Genomic DNA, 25,302 nt, shown 5'->3' with positions numbered 1-25,302 from the left:
TCCGCCGCCATCTTAGGTGCCGCGTGGCAGCGGTAGGCTGCCCTGGCCAATGCCTGTCCCCGTGCCAGGGAGTTGAGCGGGAGGGAGGTGAGCGGGAGGTGAGCGGGAGGTGAGGGGAGGTGAGCGGGAGGTGAGGGGAGGTGAGCGGGAGGTGAGGGGAGGTGAGCGGGAGGTGAGTGGAGGGAGCGGGAGGTGAGTGGAGGCAGCGGCAGGCTGCCCTGCCCACTGCCTGTCCCCGCGCCGGGGAGGTGAGTGGAGCGGGAGGTGAGTAGAGGGAGCGGGAGGTGAGTGGAGGCAGCGGCAGGCTGCCCTGCCCACTGCCTGTCCCCGCGCCGGGGAGGGAGTTGAGAGGGAGGGAGGTGAGTGGAGAGGGAGGTGAGTGGAGCGGGAGGTGGAGGGAGTTGAGCGGGAGGGAGGTGAGTGGAGAGGGAGGTGAGTGGAGCGGGAGGTGGAGGGAGGTGAGTGGAGAGGGAGGTGAGTGTGATGGGGGGGGAGAGGACAGAGAGAGGTGTGTGTGTCCCTGTGTGTCCTGTGGCCCATCACTCCGCCTCAGGCCAATGAGAGGTGTGCGGGGGCGGGCCAAGGGACCAATGAGATTGCCGCTAGGGACGCAGACATACAGTGTTTTCAGAAATATATAGTAGATATGTATTTTTTTGAATGATATTATTTTTCTTATGACATTATTGGTATAGTGATCTATCTCCCTTTTCTAACAATATGTCCGTTGATTTTATGATTGAGATCTAATGTTTATAGCTTTGTTTATTTAAATGTATAGTATTATTTTTAAGATATAGCTTATTTTCTAGTTATTTAGCATTAGCCATTATTATCATATGTTTTGTTTGTTTATTTTAGAGTTTTTGAGCAGGCCGATTGTGATTACACTGATTAAGTTCATATGTTCCTTATTATTGTGGACATTTTGGGACTATATAATCTAAAGCGGAGGGACTATTTCCGCATACTTTACCGCTGAAGAAGCGTATCAATCCGCGAAAACGCATTGGGTGACGTCACACACCCTGCGTCACGGCGTTCTAGCGCTCCATTCACCTTCAATCGAGGATCCTGTGAGCTGCATCTACTATACTCATAGCAGCTCCCCCCTGGCGGCGTAATCTCACGAGAGAGGATGACGGAGTGGTTGTGCTGGCAGCAGAATCTGAACCTCGAACAGGAGAGGCCAGGAGGCTCAAAGAATTACTTCCCAGCAGACTGAGGTCCCTTCTGAACACCCAGCGGGTCTGGGCAGGATAAGGAGATGGCATCCCTACAGCATACTGAAAGCGGAGGAGTAGCCATCCAGACCACATCTACATGCGCATGACCTACTTGCAGTTTGTAAGTAGGATTCCTATAGAACCCGGAAGCAGGACAAGTGGATGTCTTAGGTTTTTATTTTTATTGTCCTTAGATTTTTGTTGTTTTTTAATAAATAATTCTGTTATTTTAGTAATCCTTAGTGCTTGCTCGATCACTCTATTTGTTTTTGTTAGTTTTCTATTTGATAACTATTAAGGTTATTTTCTTTAACAATATTACACTATGTTGTTTTGTTTATTTCTTTTCATGTGCTGAGCCACGACTGGATCCTTATTCCACAATCTTGGAACATTTTGGGGACTTTTTTTCAGCGTATTATCACAAGCACACAGTTGTATTTTACTGTATATTTCTATTTGCATTTAGTATTTGATACTTATATTGTTGTTTATATTCACTCATTGTAGAGATAGGAGCGCCCATTTTTGTTTTTTCTGTAGTTCTTTCATTAGCTTTGGGTAGCTAGTATTTTAGTTGGCAGCTCTAATTATTCAATATTTATTTTTTCACATATTTAATATATTAATATATTAATAGAATAGCGCTACACAGCACGCACTTCTCCATTCATTATTTGTAACATTATATAACTTTCAGTCATTTAAAATAACACGTGGCTGATACGTGTGAAACTTCTTTATCTCCCGCCACATAAATGCGTGGTCGATAGGGATCCAACCATTATTTTCATCTCTTGCTCGTTACGCGTACTTACTAAACAAAGAGGGCCCTATAATAAATGTTTCAGCTGAGTTACTGGTGCGGTTGAACTCCGTCGTTCATATGAAATAAATGGTTACTTTAAGACTGCACTAGGATCTGTGGACAGCTCCATTTTAACATCCCTGAGACACTGAAAATTTCAAACGCTTATATATATTTCTTGAACATCAGATTTAACAAATTAAAACATTGTTGGAAAGGGCAAGAAGAGATAAAACGGTGATTCGTGTGGATTTCTACTTTAAAAACGAATTAATCTGAAAAATGTGGAGCATACACAGGAAAAGTGAGAAGAGTAAATAATTAAAGTTGTTTAAATGCTGTAGCCGACTTATCCAATATGATGCCCTGAGGATTCTTGTAAACGTATTCAGCATTCATAATGGTTGTGCTCACTTGAATGACACTACATTGGTTTTCTTTTTTTTAATGTAAACAAAATCCCACATTTCCGATACCCATATGGAAACGTATTCATTGCACATGACAATATTCCCCGTAACAAACCCTCGAGGGTCTTGTATAAAATCAATAGGTTTTGACCTTAAACAACAAAGGAAATGCCAAAACACATTATGATTTTATCCTTTCATATCTTAGTCATTCGTGCACCACACAAATGCCTCTAAGTGCCACAACACATTATCATGTCATGTCTACTTATCTAAGAAATTCAGTTCACTCATGCACCCAGCAAATGCCTGTAAGTGTAATGTCAAGAAAAGGTTGCAGGGACAAGCTCACATTGCTATCAAGAGAATATCTTTTAATATCTGTGTTAGCTATTGGGACAAACATTGCAACCTCAGTGTATTAGTTTCAATGGATTGTGACATGAGAAGCAGGAAAACTGCTTAAACCATCAATCCTGACTGCTAATTTTCTTTCTGTCTTTAAACCAGCGGGGGGGGGGGGGCGGAGGGGTGGGCCTCGGAGCTGAACCCTGTTATTTTCCGCTCTGGGGACCTCCTGTTTACGAGTTACTTAGTGGGAAAGTAACGGTATTAATTCCACTGGAGAAATGAGAAAGTAATGGCGGTACTTCACCGGTAAGGATTTTGGGTGGGTACACCAGAGCTGGGAATAATGTGTTTCAGGTCTGTGGCATCCACCTGCTGCAAATCTTGCTAAAAAATATATATATATCTCCATTTTCAGCGGGATTGCTGCTTCAAGGGGACATTTTGTTTTATATTGTTTGGGGGGGGGGGAAATCTATGTTAAAGAGCTAACGTACTGTACAGCAGAAGCTCCAATTACAGTCTGCTATTTTGGATACAACATGACCTAAATATTCAAACTGCACAGAATTTTGTCTTACACAGCAATACCATTTAAAACCACTTTCTTGCAACCAATGTTTATTCTTGCGATAACCACGTGAATTGATATATAGTGTTGAAGATAATTAGGTCGCTTTTGGAAAATATGTTGCAGTTCCTATAAAGCTTAGATTTCACTTGTACATACTCATTCTGTAACATTAGAGTTGCTAAAAAAAATTATGAAAGAAAACTATTATTGTGCGCATCAATAATATTCTTACATAAAACTGAAAGTGTGTGTGGAGGGGTCCGAATATGTTGCTCTGCTTACTGTCCCTGGAGCAGCGGCTGAAAGAGCTTAAAGTCGCAGCTGTGGAGATCGTGTTCTCGCGACATCGCTGTGGAGGCGGGGGGATCATGCTCGGACCCGCACATTGTTGTATACAGTATATCTGAATAGTTATATCAGAATATTAATTTCAATGTATAAGGTGGCATTAGGCCTTAGGTGGCAAATAGCTGGAACCCCGGTTTGTGCTACACTTCCCCACACGCCCATAAAGACGATGAGAGATACGAAAATGATGTGCATTAACTGAAGCAAAATAAAACAAACAGATGGGAAATTATCTTAGTTTTAAGTGGTGTATTCTTCTCCGCCACTTAAGTGGGAGCACTGAGCTGTCAGTGAATTGCAGTGTGATTTAAGTGCAGTTGGATTAAGTGTGAAGTTATAACCAGAAGGAGTTGGAACAAGGAAGTTTTGAAACAATGTAAATAGAAGTACAGGAAATTGTTAGCACTTACAGTAATACTCCATAGGTGCAACAATGAGCAGGATTGAGAATGTCACTCAATGAACATCTTGCCACACGTATGTGTATTTGCCACACACTTGTGTATGGGTTCCAGGGAGCATACCACTGTTGAAAGTGTGAGCCAGTGGTCTTTTTGGAGTCTCAGATTGCTGATCTGATGAGGCAACTTGCAACATTGAGGGACATTGACAATCTTGAAAGGAGTTTATTGCTCACTGAGCAGGACTGGTTGGGTCTAGTGGTGCAGAGGGTGACTGAGGAGAAGGAAGAGGTAGGTAGCTGGGTCAAATAAGGGAAAGCAGGGGGGATGCAGGCAAGTTCAGAGTTGACTTATACCAATAAATTTGCCAGATTGAGTGAAGATTTTGGGAGCGCCAGGGCAGGAATAGCAAGTCTGTGGGAGATGTATTTCTATAGCAGCCAGGAGAATATTTCCTCCAGCATAGGGGGACTCAGGATACACAGAGACCAAGAAAAGATGGGGTGCTAGGGGACCAAACAGTTTGTGGTCTCACATTTTAAGTAATGGTGGGCTCATTTGCATGTCATTTCCCAGAATCACTTGCTGCAGTGGGAGCACTGCATGCTAGGTGATAATGGTTGAAAGGCAGGGGTGCAAACCTGTCTAAGATATTTGTATGTGCTCACAAGTGATATTCTTTATTGGCTATATGCTAACGGTGGAGTTTTTTTGTTGCCTTTTTTACCCACCATAACTTAAAATGTAATGGTAAACCTACCCAGCCTAGAAATATTGGAAAGCAAGTATAAACCAACCTCACACTGATGATACCCATCAAGGTTGAAACATGTCTGTGAGTGGTTTGACGTGCTTTGCAAGTCCCATGCTGTGCTTAAAAGCTGTGTGAACGGCGATGCATCATCTTAAATGAGCTCCATGTGAATGGATATTCCAGGCAAAAGATGACACATTGTGTGCTCATTTGCATGTCATTTCCCAGAATCCCTTGCTGCAGTGGGAGCACTGTATGCTAGGTGATAATGGTTGAAAGGCAGGGGTGCAGACCTGTCTAAGACATGTGAATGTGCTCACAAGTGATAATATATATATATTAAATAAACCTTTAATAAGTAATGCGGTGGGCTCTGAATGAACTGTTAGCACGCTTTGTAGAAGGTATTTACATTTTTGGACACATTTTGCTACAGATTTTTGTGTTAAGTGCATTAGTTTTTCTTAAAAAAAACAGGGATCTGAAACTTTGCAAATTTCATATTTATACTTCTACTGCGGGGCACGGGGTTTACAGAGGCCCCGCGCGTTTCCCGAAGGCACTTAAATTAAATGTCGGGGAAGCGGCGAATGCCTCTGTAAAGTGTACTTACCTTGGTTCAGACGGCTTGTGGAGACGCGTCGCCATGGCAACGTGAGGTCATGACGCCCAGAACGCCAGAGCCAAGGTAAGGGGGGGTGGGCAGAGAGGGGAAAGCCAGCAGGGTGGCGCAGGGGGAAAAGTTTGCGCTCCTCTGATCCAAGTCACGTGCTCACAAGTGTGCTGTCCATGGCAGATGGTATATTGGGACAGAGTGATATTACTCATTGGAGTGACCTTTGCGAAAGGTGAAAAGTGGGCCAGCTAGGTAGCAGTGTATTAATCCTTGTCCCATACGCAGTTCACGTGCTCACAGGTGTGCTGTAGGTGACAGGTACTCAAAAAATTATTACAGGCCGCAAGGATCTCCAAGGAAGTATTTTCAGAAATAGAACAGTGCCATGCATGGCTGTGAAAGTGGTGCAGGGAGAAGAGTAGGATTTTTAGAGCACTGGGATTCCTTTTCTGAGAGGTGCAATATTTATAGTAGGGATTGATTGCAACTCAACGAAGAAGAAACGTGCATGCAAGGGGGTGAATGTTTAAACGGTTGGAGGAGATTTTAAACTAGGAAGGTAGGGGAGGAACAAGAAAGAGGCAATGATCTAGACAGAATAGATGGGGAAATAGCTATGGGTCATGGAGGTGGTGTGGGGAGAAGTGGGAGTTTTAATGGATGATATATGAAACTTGTGCATGATTGTTTTGACATAACAGATCCTTCCATTAATGAAACTCATCCCCATATTTGTAAAAATAAACTCAACCCCCATATAGGCACATAAATAAAACATCCTTTTGTCTTTTACCTAGAATACAAAGGGGGAAATATTTCTCTCCAATTGTATGGTACTGTATATCAATCCCTGTTTGTCTTCAAACCAGATGGGAAAGCAAAGCACTACTTTGATTGTCCATCTAGCACTGAAGGGGTTATACAACTACAAAATAGGTTGTACTTCTTTTCCTCCCTACTTTTGTTCAATGTTTTTCTTATCCCACCCACTACCTCCCTTCATCTTTTCATTCTACATTATTTATCTTTCAAGTGATTTTACTCTCTCTCGCTCTCTCTCTCTCTAGAAAGTATTAATTTCTCTGTCCCTTGCTTCTGCCGTGTCTAACATTTTCATTTCTCTCTACGAGGCCGATAATTTTATGACCTAATTCATCAATATAGGTTTTTTTTCCATGGTGTGATATTTTTAGACTAGTTTTGATGCGGAAATTAAATGATCCGATAATAATGCATACCCCAGGGTCCTGGGACCCCTTCTCTTTTCACACTCTCTCTAGGTGACCTTATCACAACTTTTGGGTTCAAATATTACATCTATGCTGACACAAATTTACAGTTCAACCCTTCATACTGTACCACCTGCTGTACAGACAAAAGTCTCTTAATCACTGCTAAATCATGCTTGATGGCTCTCAGCCGACTCAAACTTAACATGTCAAAGATAGAGCTCCTCATACTTCCTCCCAAGCCTGGCCCTACTGCTCCATTACTGTTGGAAGTACTATCCTACACCCAGTATCACAAACACACTGCCTATGGGTCACATTTGACTCCTCCCTCGCATTCTTCACTCCCACTTCCAATGTAGCTAAAACCTGTCATTTTGTCCTCTGTAACATTGCAAAAAAATATCCTTTCCTCTTTTATAATTTTGTTTAAATGTTATTTATAATGTTGATGTTCCCTTTTTTTTTGTAACTGCATTATTTTTTCTGTCACAGTGGCCAAAATCCATATTAGCCACATTTGGCTTATAGGGCTATTGGCCATTACTGAACAGGAGGGGGGTGGGGGGCTTATGTTCGTTGGATACAGTGGGGTAGTGGTGTGGATGTTGGTGCTAGTTATCCAGGGCAATTAAATGTGTTGTGTGTAATAGTTTATCACCTATTCCAGGTTGGTTTAGCTTATCTAACCTATGTATGTAATGGCAAGATAGGGCTGACACCAGTAAAAAAAAAATGCGGTGTTTTTTTACATTGGCCCAGTTCCAATAAATATCAGGACTTGATTACTACCATCAAAACTATTCTATGTGTACTATTGCTATATTTCATCATTTTGGTGCCAGTCCCAATATTTGTATCACCTGCAGTAAAAATTGTGTTGTCTTTAGCGTTACAACTTTGATGACTTGCACCATAAAAATAACTTTTTTTGTGTGCCCATTATACAGCATAACACGTTATGTTATCTCTCTCTATCCAATGCTCCCATCTCTCTGCTATTACACTATGCCTTGAGATTCCGTGGAACATAAGAAATTCGGCAGAGCTGGGATTGGCACAGCAATCTGGGACACGGTTTTCACAGTTGGGCGGTGAGTGATTGCTCTTAACTTTCAGCTTTACTTTCCAGTGCTGCTGTGCTAAACTGGCCCAGAGGACCTCTAAACTTCCTCCAGCTATGCACTAGCACAACACAGTAACACATTCTGTCATAAGAAAGCCCACTTGCAACCATCACTGTGATGGCCATTTTTGACTGGTGGCTACCAACCATTTCATGCTTTGAAAATAGTGATGCAGCCAAATCTGTCTAATGTCACTTTGTCAAACTGCCATTACTGTTGTCTTCTGAGAAAACAAGAAGGAAACACACTCCAAGCAAAATTATTTTTCTAAAAGAGAAAATATAACGGTAAAAAAGCAGTAATTGCTGTAAATAAAAATAGTGGTGCACATCAGAAATCTCACAGCGATATCTACATTGTTGGAAATTGTTTCTTAAAAACCGAATCCCCTTGGCTACATCAGTGGAAACTACCCACGACACTGAAAAGATTTTAAATATTAGAGGAGCTCGCTTCACAGGGCTAAGGGTGAAATTAAATGTATCTACTTAGAGCGGTGGCTGGTCCAGCTATCTCTCTACGTTTCCCTGTCATGTAAGTTCTAATAAGATGTAGGCCGTGACAGGCAATCTTATGGGGGTTTTCCCCCTCCTCATGCTGAATTACTGAGTGACAGGAGTAGAGTTGACACAGGGATCTGTGCTAGCCAATGGTGGTACAGATACTGGGCCCTCCCTCTTTGAGCTGCAGGAAGGAAGTGCCTAAATTATAGATTGAAGTTGAGCCCCTTAGGGGGTGAGACCTTCCGTTCTAGCCTACCCCTGCCTGGGGTAGGAGCCGTTAGTTGGGTTCCAGACTATCCCTTCATGGGGTAGGAGCTTGCAGTGTCTCCTCCGTCGGAAGTGAGACATGTGCTTAGCCCCTCATGGGCTGAACGCATAATCTAATCCAGCAGGGCCTCATCATTACCCACAGGCCAGTACCATTCAGAAGCCAGGGATCTACCTTATTAACTTGAGCATACGCTGCAACAACACCAGCAGTGGCTGCTGTAATAAAGAACATCCTCATTTGTACTTCTGGCTCCGCTGCAGTTTGTATGGAGAGAGATAAAGAGAGTAAGGACTGTCATAGCAGGGACTCTTTATTATTTATTAAATAGAACATGTTCAGTATTCAGGAAGCTAAAAAGCTAGCAATCTCAAAATGAAATGGTGCTCGAAGTAAAGCTTTACTACTTTACAAATTTTGTAGTGGAAATGTAATGCATAGACCCGTAGAAACACATCAATATTCTTAATTAATGTAAAATATTGCAACCATAAGTAATTGAATATTGATTTCTAAAATGCAGCCTGCTTTATACACGTAGCTGAACTACCAGTGTCTGTGCATCGTCATAAATAAGAAAGAGAGATAGATCTTATTCAAAACTCTGCCTTTTTATGAAATAATATAAGCGTTCTTAAACATTTCAGAACGTGATGTTAGTGGAACAATAAAGGTTCCACATTCTTAATTTGCTTCAATATTAATTTACAAAAATTAAAGGAAATAATATTTTACTTTATTCACGTCAATACATTTTTAGCGCTTCTAGTTGGCGGGTGTGGTATAAATAATTATGTTTTTGGACATTGACATAGGATATAACCTAGGTACATTCAGGCATGCAGGTCTGGTACTGAAAAGGCTAACATTACTGAAAAGGTTAACATACATGCGTACACTTGTCACACAAACACAGATCATTTTTGCGGAAGTTGCCAGAAGTAATAACCGCAAACCACACTGGCTAGTAGGCAGCTTACCTCCACTCCTCAGATTCAAAAGTTGATACAGAGAAAATAGGTCAAAGATTCCACTTTTTTCACCTTTACTGCTCTCTCGCCTTAAACATTGTTCCCTCACTGCCCCTTACCTATGAAACGCCCTTGCACTCAGTATACGCTAAACACATTCTCTCCCCACCTTTGTACAGTATGTATGTATATCTTTATTTACTTATATAGTGCCAGCCAGGTACATAGCGCTTCACAGCAGTAATACACGTGACATGATATTATAACACACAATGGGAGTAAGCACTTCAGTAATAAAACAGTAGGAAAAGGAGTCCCTGCCCCAAAGAGCTGACAATCTAATCAGTAAGTGGGGAGAACTTACAGAGACAGAAGAAGGGTGTTCTGCTAATTGTGTCTGCAAGAGGCCACGGTCAGTGCATATGAGATGCATAGTATTAACCAGTGGATACCCATATGCTTTGTTAAAGAGGTGTGTTTTACATGTAGGGATGTGGGCTCGCAGCAGAGTGCAGTCTGTTGCTGTAATGTTCAATGAAATGTGCAATCTAATCTAGAGCTGATAAGCAAGATCGCATTTATGTTGTGTCATTTTTATATATAACGTTCTGTGTACTGTATAGTTACGTAAGTTGACCCAAGCAGGGTCGTTGGAATCTGCAAGGGGGAGAATGTAGGGATTTGTTAGGAACCTCATATGTGTGCTCGATGGGAGTGCGGCAGGTTCCGCGGTGGCACGTTAGTACAGGGCGCCGCCATGTTGTTGCGCAACCTTGCAGAGGGCACTGAGAGAGTGGGAAGGTCGCGCATGCGCAATGAATGCGCGCGAACGACGGGCCTGTAAGGGAAAGGCTCCGTTGAGGAACTGCAACTCCCATGAGCTCTAGAGTGGTCACCAGATGTGAGGAGCCAATCAGAAGGCTAGGATTACGGGAGGAGGACAGGGAAGCGTGGGGGAGAGACCACGCTAGGCAGAGGGGATCCGGAAGGTAAAGGAGGAGGGTGTGTGCGTGCAGGGAGTTCCGTGACCCGCCTGCATAGGACAGCTTTACCCCGCAGGCCCTTAGGAGAATCCCTGAGTCACAGTAGGCTGCTGTGCACAGTAGGCTGCTGTGCTCCCTACACCATGTGCATTGACCGCCGGCAACAATTGGGTCGAATCTATCCAGTAACCCCGGAGGGGAAGGCTGCAGGCGAGCGTCCAGTGGCCACCGCCTAAGCCGTGACCCCAAGGTTGGCATTTGACTTCGGAGACTCGCCCTTGACGGAGGGCTGGAGAGGAAGACTGCAGACCAAACTGGAAGAACGACGGGGGTGTTCTCCATAAGTGATATGGATGTGGGGTGAAGTCGCAGCGCCCGCCACACCATTCGATTGAGCGACACCACACCGTTCTGGGAACGTTCTCGCCGCATAGCACCCGAGACGTGGAAGAGGTGAGGAGACTACTAGCCGAAATGGAGGAAGCTGGTATCGTTCAAGGATCACGCAGTCCCTATGCCTCACCCATCGTGGTGGTTTGCAAAAAGAATGGGCCCGTATGTCTCTGCGTAGACTATAGGACATTGAACAATCGTACGGTACCTGATCAGTACACCCTCCCACGCATCGAGGACCACTTGAACGCCTTGACGGGAAGTAAATGGTTTAGCGTACTAGATTTGAGGTCGGGGTATTATCAAGTACCCATGGATCTGGAAGATCAGGAGAGAACGGCCTTCATCTGCCCGCTAAGGCTCTACCAGTACACCCGTATGCCGCAAGGGATATGCGGGGCTCCTGCCACCTTTCAAAGGTTAATGGAAAAGACACTGGGAGACCTGAACCCGCAAGAATGTTTGGTGTACCTGGATGACATTATAGTGTTCGGGAAGACGCTAGAGGAGCATGAGGAGTGACTGATGAAGGTGTTGGATCGACTTCAAAAGGAGGGGCTTAAACTGTCCCTGGATAAGTGCAAATTCTGCCGCACATCTGTGACATATGTGGGTCCCATTGTATCCGCTGAAATAGAGTTGTAAGGTGGTTCACTGGTGGGAAGAAACGCGTCAGATTTCGCTCTGTGGCAGATTTTTTTGTGTATATGCACTAAATAAACTAACCTTTTATTTTATTGCGTGTGGAACCTCCACTTTTATACCCCTGCAGCAGCAGTGAACCGCCTTACAAATCTATTTCTGTTCGATTTACCTGGGCTGGAGCACGCTGTATTCCTCTTCCGGTTCGGAGGTACCTGATGTCATCATTGACCGGAGACACGGCGCGTCAAGACTGTGAGTGACTACTCTTCTAGTTTTCCCTTCCCCTACCTCCGCAGTGAGGATATCTTGTCCGTGTGTGACACCGTGTGTAGGAGGGCAGTGGCGGAGGGTAGCAGCATACTTAGCTGGTTGTTCCTTTACAGGGGACACGGCGGTACTACTGCTTTATATTCCTCCTTACCACATTTTAGCCCCTACCCGTTGATAGTCACGGTGCACGGTTCAAGTGGGGTGTCTACATTGCCTCTTCATTTATTAGTGGGACTCTGGACGGAAGAGCGCTTTATTTCTTATTGTGCAGTGATTTTTCTGGACTGTATGTAGTACATGCCTGTGTACAATTGGTAGCACCAGTGTCTCCTTGGAGTAATTCTAGGATATCTGTTGTCCATTGTATCCGCTGAAGGGATATCCACCGACCCAGGGAAGATAGAGGCCGTGGTGAATTGGCCCCGGCCCAACAACGTCCAAGAACTTCGATCCTTCCTGGGGTTCTGCGGCTACTACCGGCGATTCGTGGAGGGCTACTCAAGCAAAGCTAAACTCCTGAATAATCTCTTTAAAATCTATCCTGAGGATACTGGCAGGAAAACCACCACAGCACAAACGCCATTTGGAGAAAAATGGACCTCTGCTTGCAAGCAAGCGTTCTTGAAATTGAAAACCAGCCTAACGCAGGCCCCAGTGCTGGCCTATGCCGACCCCGACCGAGAATACGTTGTAAACGTGGATGCCAGCTTCAGTGGCCTGGGAGCAGTGTTGCACCAGAAACATGACACAGGGCTCCGGCCAGTGGCGTATGCGAGTCGAAGCTTGACTCCAAGCGAACAGAATTATCCTGTTCACAAGTTGGAGTTCCTAGCCCTCAAATGGGCTATAGTTGACAAGCTACACGATTACTTGTATGGAGTACAGTTTGAAGTCAGGACAGATAACAACCCAATGACTTATATCAACACGTCCGCCAAATTGGATGCGACGGGTCACATGTGGTTGGCGGCGCTGGCCAACTATCGGTTCAACCTTAAGTATAAACCAGGGCCCACTAACATAGGGGCCGATGCTTTGTCGCGAAGACCGGGGCTTCAACCTACCATGGATGAGGAGGTATGGGAGGAAATTCCGGGGCCTGGCATACGTGCTTTATGTTCATTAGCAGCAGTGGTCAACGATCAGGTGGCGTTCTCGGAGCTAAGAGTAGCTGACTCATTAGGGTGCCAATCCCGAGCCATTCCCCGGGCCTACCGATACCGGGAAGGAATGAACATTACAGAAGATAAAATCATTTCCTGGAAATAATTGGTGCAACACCAGATTCAAGACCCAGTGGTGGAACTAGCTCGCCAAGCTCTGCAACAAGTGGATCCCTCAATCCTTAAGAAAGCCCCCAGAGAACTGGTGAAACTACTACTGAACGAGTTCGGGAAGTTCGAACTGGACAATTGCCTACTGTATCGGGTCATACCGTACCATAATCACCCCGACTGGCGGCAACTATTCCTGCCTCAAAAGCTGAGAAATATGGTTCTTCGGGCACTACATGATGATCATGGCTATCTGGGTATCGACAAAACGTTCGGGCTACTCCGGGACCGGTTTTATTGGCCAAAAATGAGAGAATCGGTGGAAATTAATTGCCGACAGTGTACCCGCTGTATAAAGAGGAAAACACTCCCCACTCGGGCAGCCCCCATGGCCCATCTGAAAAGCTCTGGTCCTATGGATTTGGTGTGCATGGATTTCTTGTGTATCGAGCCAGACACCCGGGGCATCGGTAACGTACTAGTGATTACAGACCACTATACAAGATACGCTCAAGCGTTCCCCACCAAAGATCAGCGGGCGGTGACCGTGGCTAGAGTATTATGGGAGAAATACTTAATTCATTATGGATTACCGAACCGACTGCACTCGGATCAGGGCAGGGATTTCGAGAGTACTCTGATTAAAGTACTGCTGAAGCTGTTAAATATAGCTAAGTCACGAACTACCCCGTACCACCCCGAAGGGGATGCTATGCCTGAACGGTTCAACCGAACACTACTTGACATGCTGGGGACCTTAAAAGGCTCTCAGAAGACTGAGTGGAGCAAGCATGTGGAGACACTGGTGCATGCCTATAACTGTACTAGACACGAGTCTACAGGGTATACTCCGTATTTCTTGATGTTTGGGAGCGACGCTAGGCTGCCCGTGGATGTGCGACTGCGGATATCTACCGATGGGGTATCCAACAGGATTCATTTTCGATATGTACAAAGGTTACAGGACAGTCTGCAGCAGGCCTATAAATTGGCTGAAAAGGCGGCGGGGCAATTAAATGCGAGCAACAATAGGCGCTACGATCACAAGGTACGACATAAAGCGATCCGCCCGGGGGATGCTGTTCTCCTTTGTAACTTGGGCATTCCCGGAAAGCACAAGCTGGCTGATCGGTGGAGAGATGGGGTGTATGAGGTGGAATCACAGATGCCTGGCCTCCCGGTATACCGCATCAGGGACTCCGAAGGCCGGGTAAAGGTATGGCATCGGAATCATCTGCTCCCCATACCTCAAGTAGGGGACAATGAATTGGAAGTGCCCACTGTTGCAATTGATGGAGAAGCTGAAAGTACAGAGGATGGCCCAGAGACTATAATAAATGCCACCTCTGAGAATCCTATGCCGGGAACCTCTCAAGGGGCCTTCCTGTCACGGGGGCATCTCCCGAAGGAGCTACGGGTAAAGAGCCCCTTGGTCCAACGACAGATACGCTGACTCCCGTGAGGCAGCCACTAGACCCGCAGAGCCCATGCTTTGTGCCCCAGAGAGACTTTGTAGACCTATCAAGCCCCTCAAGGGCAGAATTGGAAATGCCAAACGAGAATTACTACTCTCCCGAGCAGGTAGCTGAAGAGCAACTTCGCCGAAGCCAAAGAACTGGTCAACCTCAATGAGGATGGCTTATGATAGATTCGGGGCACCCCATTATGAGGCTCAGCAGTGGGCTCGCAGCAGAGTGCAGTCTGTTGCTGTAATGTTCAATGAAATGTGCAATCTAATCTAGAGCTGATAAGCAAGATCGCATTTATGTTGTGTCATTTTTATATATAACGTTCTGTGTATAGTTACGTAAGTTGACCCAAGCAGGGTCGTTGGAATCTGCAAGGGGGAGAATGTAGGGATTTGTTAGGAACCTCATATGTGTGCTCGGTGGGAGTGTGGCAGGTTCCGCGGCGGCACGTTAGTACAGGGCGCCGCCATGTTGTTGCGCAACCTTGCAGAGGGCACTGAGAGAGTGGGAAGGTCGCGCATGCGCAATGAAAGCGTGTGAACGACGGGCCTGTAAGGGAAAGGCTCCGTTGAGGAACTACAACTCCCATGAGCTCTAAAGTGGTCACCAGATGTGAGGAGCCAATCAGAAGGCTAGGATTACGGGAGGAGGAAAGGGAAGCGTGGGGGAGAGACCACGCTAGGCAGAGGGGATCCGGAAGGTAAAGGAGGAGGGTGTGTGCGTGCAGGGGGTCCGTGACCCGCCTGCATAGGACAGCTTTACCCGCAGGCCCTTAGGAGAATCCCTGAGTCACAGTAGGCTGCTGTGCTGCAGGGACGCCCATAGTGGTAGCGATCAGTCACCTTACTGTGTAGACAGTTAGGGACAGTTAGGGACAAGTGAGCGGAGCAAGTTTGGTGGTGAGCTGTTTGGGACCAGACAGCTGCACTGCAGACATCAAAGGCAAGCAGAGGATTCGTCTGATCCTTTTTGAAATATTACTGGTCACCGCCGTGACCGGAAGGTATTTACAGCAAGTGCACCAACACCGGTCAACAGGCGCTGATCCCGCCTTAGGCGTAACTCTTTGGGGACACCAGTGAGTGGCCAGAGGCCTAAATATACTGAGCAATCTTCCTATTAGCACAAGGACACGGTGTGTGGGGCACGCGGTGATGGGACAGAGACATACTCATTAAGAGCGTGGCCGAGCCACTGCTGTACAGGACAATCCTCATTAAGAGCGTGGCTGAGCCACTCACGTTATAAGGACATTACCAGTTAGCCAAGTTAGTGATAAGTGTATAGTATAAGGTATATGTTATGTGTTGCTGCCATATAAAGTGCTAAGATTATTATTGCATTATAGTAAAATCAGTTACAAGCATATGTGTGTGTATATGTTTCTTGCCCAGGGGAATCTCACATCACGGGGATTCTGGGTAAGTGGAGGCACAGCGCTAATAAGTGTTACCCCAGGCTCCCAGCTAGCGGAGGCTTAGATCTCCTGGAGCCACAGGTGCATGCAGTTACCCGTAGTCTCTTTAGAGCGTCAGAAATAGGGCTACATACAAAAGGTCCTAAAGGTGGAGAAAGAGGCTGCTAGCCATATATATTTATGGGAAGGGCATGTTTGAGATGCAGGGCAGGGAGTAAGACAGGTTTTAGGTGGGAGAGTGCTATAGATACAAAAAGGATAGACAGAAGACATATTTGAGCAGAACACAAGAGTCGGGCAGGTGTACAGGGAGAAATTAGGGCTGGGATGTAAGGAGGGTCAGAAGAGAGCAGGGCTGCCGACAGGGGGGAAAGCCAGGACTACTGTCCCAGGCTCAGCGAGTAAAGGGCCCAATCATGTGTCCAGACTCCAGATCCACAGAGGGGGCTTCCTGGTTGGTGTTGTCAGATGGGGCCTGCAGAGATGCCTGCTGGAAGTTGTCTTCGAGGTGCCTGTCTGAGGCAGCATGCTGTATGCCAGTGAAAGAAAGACTCAACCTGACAGGCACCTCCATGGCCACCCTCAAACAGGCAGCTCAGCAGGTCCCCTCCACAGCCTCTAAAATGCCCCCTCAATCCTACAGGGAAGCAGGTAGACAGTGGTGTCTGTCTGTATGTCTGTCTGTCTGTCTCTCTCTCTGTCTCTCTCTCTTCACCCCTCTCCCTGCCTCTGCACCCAATCCCCCCTCTCCTCCGCCTCCCTCTACTCTGTCCCCCTCTTTCCCCACCATCTATCTCCCTCTCCACCCCTCTCTTCTCTCTCCCCCCCCCTTTCTCCTCCCCTCCCCCAGGTCCATAACTATTCCATTGAGACCCTTATCTCCTTCCGTCCACCACCCAAACTCTCAGGCCCATATCTCATTCTCCACCCCTCATGGACCCCAAGTATGCCAGGTGGGTCAAAGGGGGGAGGGGGGGAGATGATCCTTTAATTTGTCCTAGGCCCCAATATTTCTGCTGGTAGCCCTGGAAGAGTGGCAGAGAATTTTTTAAGTGATACAGGATTTAATTGAAGGTCAGAACAGGGATTTCAGCATGAGAGAGGTGGAGACATATTTTGGAGTAAAGTGATTGTTTAGGCTAAATTGCAGGAAAGAAAGGTGAGAGGCAGAATTAGGTCATATGTTAGAGTTTTAGCAGTAGAGCGATAGAGAAATGGGTGTATCTTTGCAATGTTACTGAGGAAAAATGAAAAACAAATCTACATTGTGAATGTGAGAGTAGAATGTGAGGGATGAGTCAAATGTGACAACGAGGCAGCGTTCTTGTGATACTGGGTGTATGATAGTGCTGCCAACATTAATGTAGAAACAGTAGACCCAGGCTAGGGAGTAAGCATGAGGAGATCTTGATGATATAGAAGAGAGACATTCAGAGACTTTGGTCTGTACAGCAGTGTAAAGTCAGGGGTTGAAAAGTAAATTTGTGTGTCATCTGCATAAAGGTGATATTTCTACCCAAGAGATGTGATTAGGTCACCTAGAGGGAGTGAGTACTTACCTCCTCAAATAAACTAATAAGGTTAGTTTGGCATTACCTATCCTTCATAAATCAATGCTGACTATTACTAATAATTTTGTTTTCCATTAGGTATTCCTGAATATTATCCTGTACTTAACCTTCAAGGATCTTCCCCAGGCTTACAGGTCTGTAATTCCCCGGTTGTGATCTAGCTCCCTTTTTAAATATAGGCACCACATCTGCTTTATGTAAATCTTGTGGAAATGAGCCTGTGGAAATGGGAGTTCTTGAATATTAAATGTAATGGTTTGGCAATTACTGAACGTTACTCCTTAAGAACTCTTGGATATATGCCATCATGGCCAGGTGCCTTATTTACTTTAATTTTATCAAGCCACGTATGAACTTCTTCCTCAGTTAACCAATAGTTTGTTTATATAGAGTTGTTGCTTCCTCCATTGGCACTACTATTGCAATTGAGTCTTCCCTGGTAAACACAGAAGCAAAGAATTTTTTTAATATCTCCAATAATCTGGCTGCCCATCTCACACTGTAAGGGTCCTATATTTTCGTTTCTAATTTGTTTGTTATTAAAGTACTTCAAGAACGTTTTCTCTAGTTATTGTTACTTTCTATTGCAATCCTTTATTCATTTTCAATTTTTGCCAATTTGATTGCCCTTTTTGCAACTTTTGTTAATTCCTTATAATTCTGATTTGATGCCTCCGTCCTTTCTGAATTTAAGAATACCCTTTCTGTTTATTTAGACACATTGGTTTTGACTTATTTCTTTTATTTTTATTACCTAATAACCCACTGATAAGTGTGCTTTTCTAACAATGTTTTAAGGCTGCCTACTTATGTTTGAAAATTTTCCCTGCAAAAACATCATCCCAATATACACTTTATTGATTAGTCCTCAGTTTATTAAAATCTTCCTTTCTAAAGTTAAAGGTTTTTGTTGAACCCAAGTAATCGTTTTTTTGATAATTTATTTAAAATGAGACCATGTTATGATCACTGTTACCCAGATTTTCCAGGGTTTGAATATTTATTATTACGTCTACATTGTTTGATATTACCAAATCCAGTATTGCCCCTTTCTTGGTTGGTTCCTCAATAATTTGGGTCATGTAATTGTCTTTAAGAACCCCCAAAAACCTATTTCCTATCATTGTAATGCTAATCTCATTGCCCCAGTCTATGTCTGGATAATTAAAAATCACCCATTATGCGCAAACATGGCCTAGTTTTGATGCCTTCTCCATTTGCAAAAGTATTTTGGCTTCCTCAAGCTCACAGATATTTGGTGGTTTATAGGATATCCCTACAAACAATTTATTTTTACTTTTACTCCCACGGCTAATTTTTATCCACAAGGTCTCTACATTTTCCCTTCATAAACATCTTCCCTTAGAATAGGTTTTAGATCCGGTTTAAGATATAAACATACTCCATTGGATTTAGTCTTTAGAAGTTTTCTAGTATTATGTGTGTTTCTTTGTATTACATTTTATCTGGAAGGGTTATTCTAGTGTTCAGAGTGGCCCAATTGAGGAGAGTATTCTGTGAAAAACAGTCTTGTACTATTTTCAGTTTATGTTCCATATAGTATTTAGCTTACATCTAACACATTTTAAGCACTTTTATTTCAGTTTTGAGAATTTTTCTGGCTCTAAGTTACTTCCTTAAGGGAAGTATGCTTTTCCAAATCTGGAATCTCACTTATACTGTACTCATGGAAAATAAGCCAAAGGGAAATAAGCTCATTGCTGAAAACATAAAATTGTAAAAGGATTTCAACCTGCTCCAGTATAATAGCTCTGAGAGTATTTACCAGTCAAGGACAGACATTTTGTTTTCTCTACTATAGAAATTAAACATGCATCTTGTTTAAATTTGGCTCAGTCTACTTTTTAAAAGAACAGAATGGCTAGACAGGACATTTTCTGTGAGCAATGGATTTCATTATTTATTTATCATCTATAAATGATAAATGAGAATATTTACTGCGGTTTATAAATACGTTGGTATTTTAATATCCTTTTTCATGACGATATATAGAAAATTTAATTCTTATGTAAAATGTCTTATTTATTAACAGTCCAAGAGACAGAGAACCGAAATACAGGGTCGAGAAAAAGTTTGTGAACCCCTTAGGATTTCCACATATTTGAAACCTAAAATGTTATTAGATTTAATCTAAATCCTAATAATATATAAAGATAACCGGATTAAACAAATGACACAAAACAGATACTTTGTATCATCTAATAAAATGCAGAATTCATGGTTGTGTCAATGATGTCAAGCCGTCCAAATCCTGAGGCAGCAAAACAGCCCCAAACCATCACAATCACACCACCATGCTTTACGGTTGGAATGAGGTTCTTCTGTTCGAAAGTAGTATTTGGTTTTTGTTAAACATAATGTTCCTCATTTAGGCCCAAAATTTCTACCTTCGACTCATCTATGTGCTCTTTGGTGAACTTCAAACGGCCAGCAATGTTCTTTTTAGAGAGCAGTGGTTTCCACCTTGCTATCTTTCCATGAACACCATATTTGTTCAGTGTCTTTCTAATAGCTGAGTCATGAACACTCACATTAGCCAAGGTGAAAGTGGCCTGCAGATCCTTGGATGTTATTCTGGGGTTGTTTATGACTTCCTGGATGATTTGCCAGTTTATTCTTGTAGAGTTTTTGGTAAGACGACCGGTCCTGGGTAGGGTGACTGTGGTCTTGAACTTATTCCATTTGTAGACTATCTGTATGATAGTGGATTGCTGGAGCCTCAAATCCTTAGAAATGGTTTTGTAACCCATTCTAGACTGATGAGCATCAATAACTGCTTTTCTGAGGTCCTCAGAGATTTCTTTTGATCGTGGTATCGTGTTTCCACACACCTTTATGGTGAAGACCAAACTCACGAAGTTTCTGATCTTTATAGATGGTGCGGCCGCCAAAACTCAACCCAAATGATCTACCTAATCATTTAAATACCTGATTCTAATTAACCACTTTAATTTCTCTGATAAAACCAGGGTTTCAATTACTTTGGCACACACCATGACTCTTAATTACTCAGTGTTTGACTAATTCATACATCATTTTGTTTCAAAGGACATGGGACTGGTTAATATAAACCCTATTGGATATTTAAGAAAAGAAGGTACAAGGTAATCATAGAGAAACTATGGAATTTATCATTGGGGTTCCCAAACGTTTTCTCGCCACTATAGGTTTATTTGATGCAGAGCGATGGTTACAGTGACAGAAGCACAACATTTTGGGAAAACTCATCAGGAAAAAAGGGTGAATCTGATGAAGGTTTTTCCCAAAATGTGCTTCTGTCACTAACAATTACTCTGCATCAAATAAACCTATGTATGATAGAGCCTAACTGCATATAGTAGAATTAATCTGAAGTTCGGCAGTGTTTTCTGCTTTTCGTATAGATAATGTTCTTCTCTTTTCATTCTCACACAACATTAACTCTAAGACAATAGTGGTAAAATAAAGCTGAATTCCAAATCCTTTATCCACCCTAATGTTCTAGTCTAATTAGTACGGTCTTTCAACAACGCATCTCTCTAAAATGTCATCACACTGACAAATAAGAAGCATAAAAGAAAGGTCTAATTCTTAACAACAACAAGGAGCTTACAAAGAAGCATTGAAAATCACAAAGGCATTATTAGTTTGGGTTAATATGGCAACATTCCCAAAATAGAATTCTTATTAGTTCTTATTCACAACTTAAATTATATTTTTTATCTCTACATAACATGCAGTAAATACTTATCCTTACATTCCTAGTTCTTATAGTTTCAGATTACATTAATACATTTTTAAAATAGCTTGTTACAGCAATTCCCTTCTAGATGTCTAAGCTGTTCAACGTCTATTGTTTCGTTTCTAGAACTAAATTGGTTTGTGATTGTTAAGACTTGTATAGCAGAGTTGAAATGCAGATACTAGGTCTAATACTAAATTCATTGTTTCCTACCTTAAAAACAAACATCTCCCGTCGTAGAATAGCCAGTGTATTAAAATTCCCATCACAGATATCGGGTTTGGATCCAGGATAAGATGGCTTGTCTCCAGTGGGAAGTCTGGGAGGTTTAGGTTGTCTGTCGTTCTTACGGGGGTCTGCTGGCGGGATAGAGCGATGTGGTGGCACTGTAGGAAGAGGTTTTGTTGGTGTTGGGATCTTATCAGGTGGACCTAAACACAAAAACACAACTCAAGTTTATGAGCAGTATAATTTGAACAATCATACTGTTGTAATGCACCGGAGAAGATATATAACCAATATGTTAAATTATTTATTGTCAGTCCCTACAAAGTTAAAATTGGTCTTTATATATTTTTTTACAGACTTCAGAGAAACAGAGGGGCAGATTCATTAAGCACTGATTATCGGTATGTTGGCATAACAGATCCATCCAGCCTTACACCCGTCCCCAACCCCCCACTTTAACATGCTTAACGCAGGATCAGTTGTGCTAGCCCGTACCATCGCTTCATGAGTCTGCCCCATGAAGGGGATAACTAGCCCCATCAGAATTACAGCAGGCTGCAACACAATGTTTTGTAGAGCACTGAAACAGTGAAACAAGTGTATATTTATATTTAATGAAAAGTAAAACATAGTATTAATAGCCTGAACAACATGTAGCAATAATGCATTGTCTGCAGCATATTTATTGAACCTTGTTTATTAGCATTGCTTACGTTACCTTATATTTATAGAGTGTATTATGAAAAAATATAATATGATAAATTGTACAAATTATAGCGTGCATTTTAAGATCTGCATTGTATATTAATAAACTATTGACTAATACCTTCTGGCACTATCATTTAGGTAAGTCATTGAAGAATGTATTTATTATTGCGTTTCCCATCTTGCATCCCTCTAACTATGCAAGATTACCAATACACATTATTTACTGGAACTTTTCTATGCATAGTAAAACAATTACAATAATTGTTTAAAGATATTCATTTATTTTGACAGTTTCACTTTTTTATTGTGCTTCTTATATTGCGGTCTTACACAATGATGTAATGATTATTATTTTGTAACGATACTTATACTTAAATGATTTACAATGTACTAATGAAATAAAGACATTTCTATCAGAGTTTTTCTGTCGCTCCAGTTTGATGTCTTATTTGAATGCACTTTCCACTTGTTTTTCAGCAATACCACCTGGAAACTGACAGAGATTTTACCTTACTCAACTCAGGTAGATGAAATATAGCTTATGAGGGAAAGAAGGGGGGGAGGGGAGGAAAGAAGGGAGGGAGGGGGGAGGAAAGAAGGGAGGGAGGGGGGGGGAAAGAAGGGAGGGGAGGGGGGGAAAGAAGGGAGGGGAGGGGAGGGGGGGGGAAAGGGAGGGGAGGGGGGGAAAGAGGGAGGAGGGAAGAGGAGAGGGGAATCTTAATAAGTCCGACAACTCTCTTCCTCCATTCTTCTCCCTCTCCAGCAAAAGTCCTGTTTTGCCTACCTGAGTGAGGCAAGACTCCTTGTGAGCTGCAAGCTTGCATCTTTATGAAAAGCCCATGAATGTGTAATTTTGCGAGTTTGCCTAATTTGCACACAAAATAAAAGGGCTTAATGAATACAGCAAACTTCAAATCTGTGCAAAAACTGACACTTTAGCCCAGAAATGCACCATCGCCGTTTAATGAATAGACCCTTATGCCCTTAAAGTCCCTAGCCCACTTTCACTGTCCCATTCTGTTCTCTTTAAAAAAAAAAAAAAAACATAATCAAATACTCCAAACTAAAATGTAGTAGTTAACTATTTAGTAAAAATATTGATGTAAAAGCATTTTCTTAAATTGTTATTTTTTTGTCCAAAAAAAATAATCTACCTGTATGGAACAGTTCTTTTGTTTCTCTGTGAAGTACAGTATGCATCGCTAACTAACTTTCAATTACAGCAATAGATGCTGTATTTTTTATGATATTGGTTAGTGTATTTTTTTAATTGAGGCATTTGGGCTTACATTTGCAAAGCTAATAAACACATCGTAACTTACATAATAACCGTTAAAAATAAAGTTGTTTTATATTTGATTACTTCTATTTTATTGCGACTTTGATATGTTGTAAAGAGTTAGTGTAACTTTAATCAAACATAAGAGGAGCAAAGGTTTGTGAGTTTAAAAAGTTTGAATTGTATTATTTAAAAAAAAATAATAATATATATACATACATACATATATATATATATATATATATATATATATGAAACAGCGCACAACCTAGTGCATTACCACAAAAATAGAATTTATTAAATAAAAAAGAGGGGTAAACAATGAAATTCATATACAGGTATCTTTAGACTATGTCACTGTATATAATCACCATCAGCTGAGGGGATCACCCGGTAGGGAGCTGATTAATCCGAGAGCACCTCCTGCTCCGTGGACTGCTGTAGATGCTGTTTGAGTCCTCTGAAACTGACAATCAGCAACCGCGTTGCCCGATCTATACCGGCAGTATGCAGGCAGCTCAGATGCTGTCAAAACAGATCGGCACGCTCCAGACACACGTGGTTATCAGGGATTCCCTTCCGCATACAGGTAGCGCGATGACGTCAGTCCCTTTCCTATTTTACGATCTTGTAAGTGGGCATTGTTTACCCCCCTTTTTTATTTAATAAATTCTATTTCTATGGTAATGCACTAGGGTGTGCACTGTTTCTTTCCCCTTTTTCATAGATTCTTCCCAGATACAGCAGCCCCCATCTCCTGCATGTGGTATCTTAAACACATTTTTGTGCAGTTGGATTTTCAATACATTTCAACGACTCCTGGACAGGAATTGTAACTATATTATTGGTTTATACAATTGATCTTGTACACATGGGGATTAATTGTTTCCATTTATATATTTTTCACCGTGTACATGGCGATAACCCCAAGTCATTACATTTTTCTGCCATTGAGTCCCTCAAAGCTAATGTTTGAGGTGGCAACAGGGATCTGTACTTGCTGCGCAGGGACCAATTTTGGATCCACAGACTAAAAACCAAACATCCATTGGGTTTCAATAAAGTGGTGGACATTACACCTTTTCTTAGAAAAGGATTTTATATATTATTGCTAAGTGGGTGCTATCTGTTGCATGTATCACACAACATTTACATTACATTTTTCTCACATTTGGAGATATGTCCGTCCACATGAACTGGTCTCCATCTATGAATTTTAAATGTGTATTTTAAATATATTGCAATATGTAATAAAGTTCTTATTGTCTCATGGCTAGATCATTAGCCACTGTTCAATATACATGCCTATACATGTGCATGTGTATCAGAATGGAGATGAGCGTATTATTATTAATATATATTTGCAATGATAATATGGATTTGAATTGCGCACACACACTTCTTTTTTAGATCAAGGTAGTGGTTTAGCTTAGCTTCGTGGTGGTAACTTTGTGTATTGTTTGTCCTTTTTGACTATTTTGCACACTTGGTTTACTCTAGCCACTGTAAAGGATCGCTTTTCATGATCTCATCTGTTTGTTAGTATTCTATACCCTAATTTATATTTTTCTCAGTTGAAAATGTTGCTTTTTGCATATGTATCATACATATATTTTGTGTATGATTAAATGTATTATAATATAGATGCATCATACAAGTCACAAATAGAGGAGATCATGAGATTTTTATTCAGCCTGATTGTTTTTCTGGGCTTGTGTTTTATTTATTTTATTCACCACA

At 42.5% G+C, this 25,302-nt stretch overlaps 1 protein-coding gene across 2 annotated transcripts in view; it reads right to left on the bottom strand.

Annotated features, from left to right (window-relative positions):
* MMP16 (matrix metallopeptidase 16) overlaps nucleotides 1–25,302 on the bottom strand; it is a 248,253-nt gene that overhangs the window by 51,579 nt on the left and 171,372 nt on the right. The window contains exon 6 of one of the 2 annotated variants that reach the window (XM_075582964.1): nucleotides 21,561–21,733. In XM_075582964.1, coding sequence (XP_075439079.1) covers nucleotides 21,561–21,733 — 173 coding nt within the window. Of the gene's footprint in view, nucleotides 1–21,560; nucleotides 21,779–25,302 lie in introns of both variants that reach the window. The other variant, XM_075582963.1, reaches the window with a different exon arrangement.

The sequence above is a fragment of the Ascaphus truei genome, chromosome 2, assembly GCF_040206685.1.
Source record: "Ascaphus truei isolate aAscTru1 chromosome 2, aAscTru1.hap1, whole genome shotgun sequence".
Lineage (NCBI taxonomy): Eukaryota > Metazoa > Chordata > Amphibia > Anura > Ascaphidae > Ascaphus > Ascaphus truei.
The sequence above is the reverse complement of the archived record's forward strand: the minus strand, read 5'-3'. Positions and strand labels throughout refer to the sequence as shown.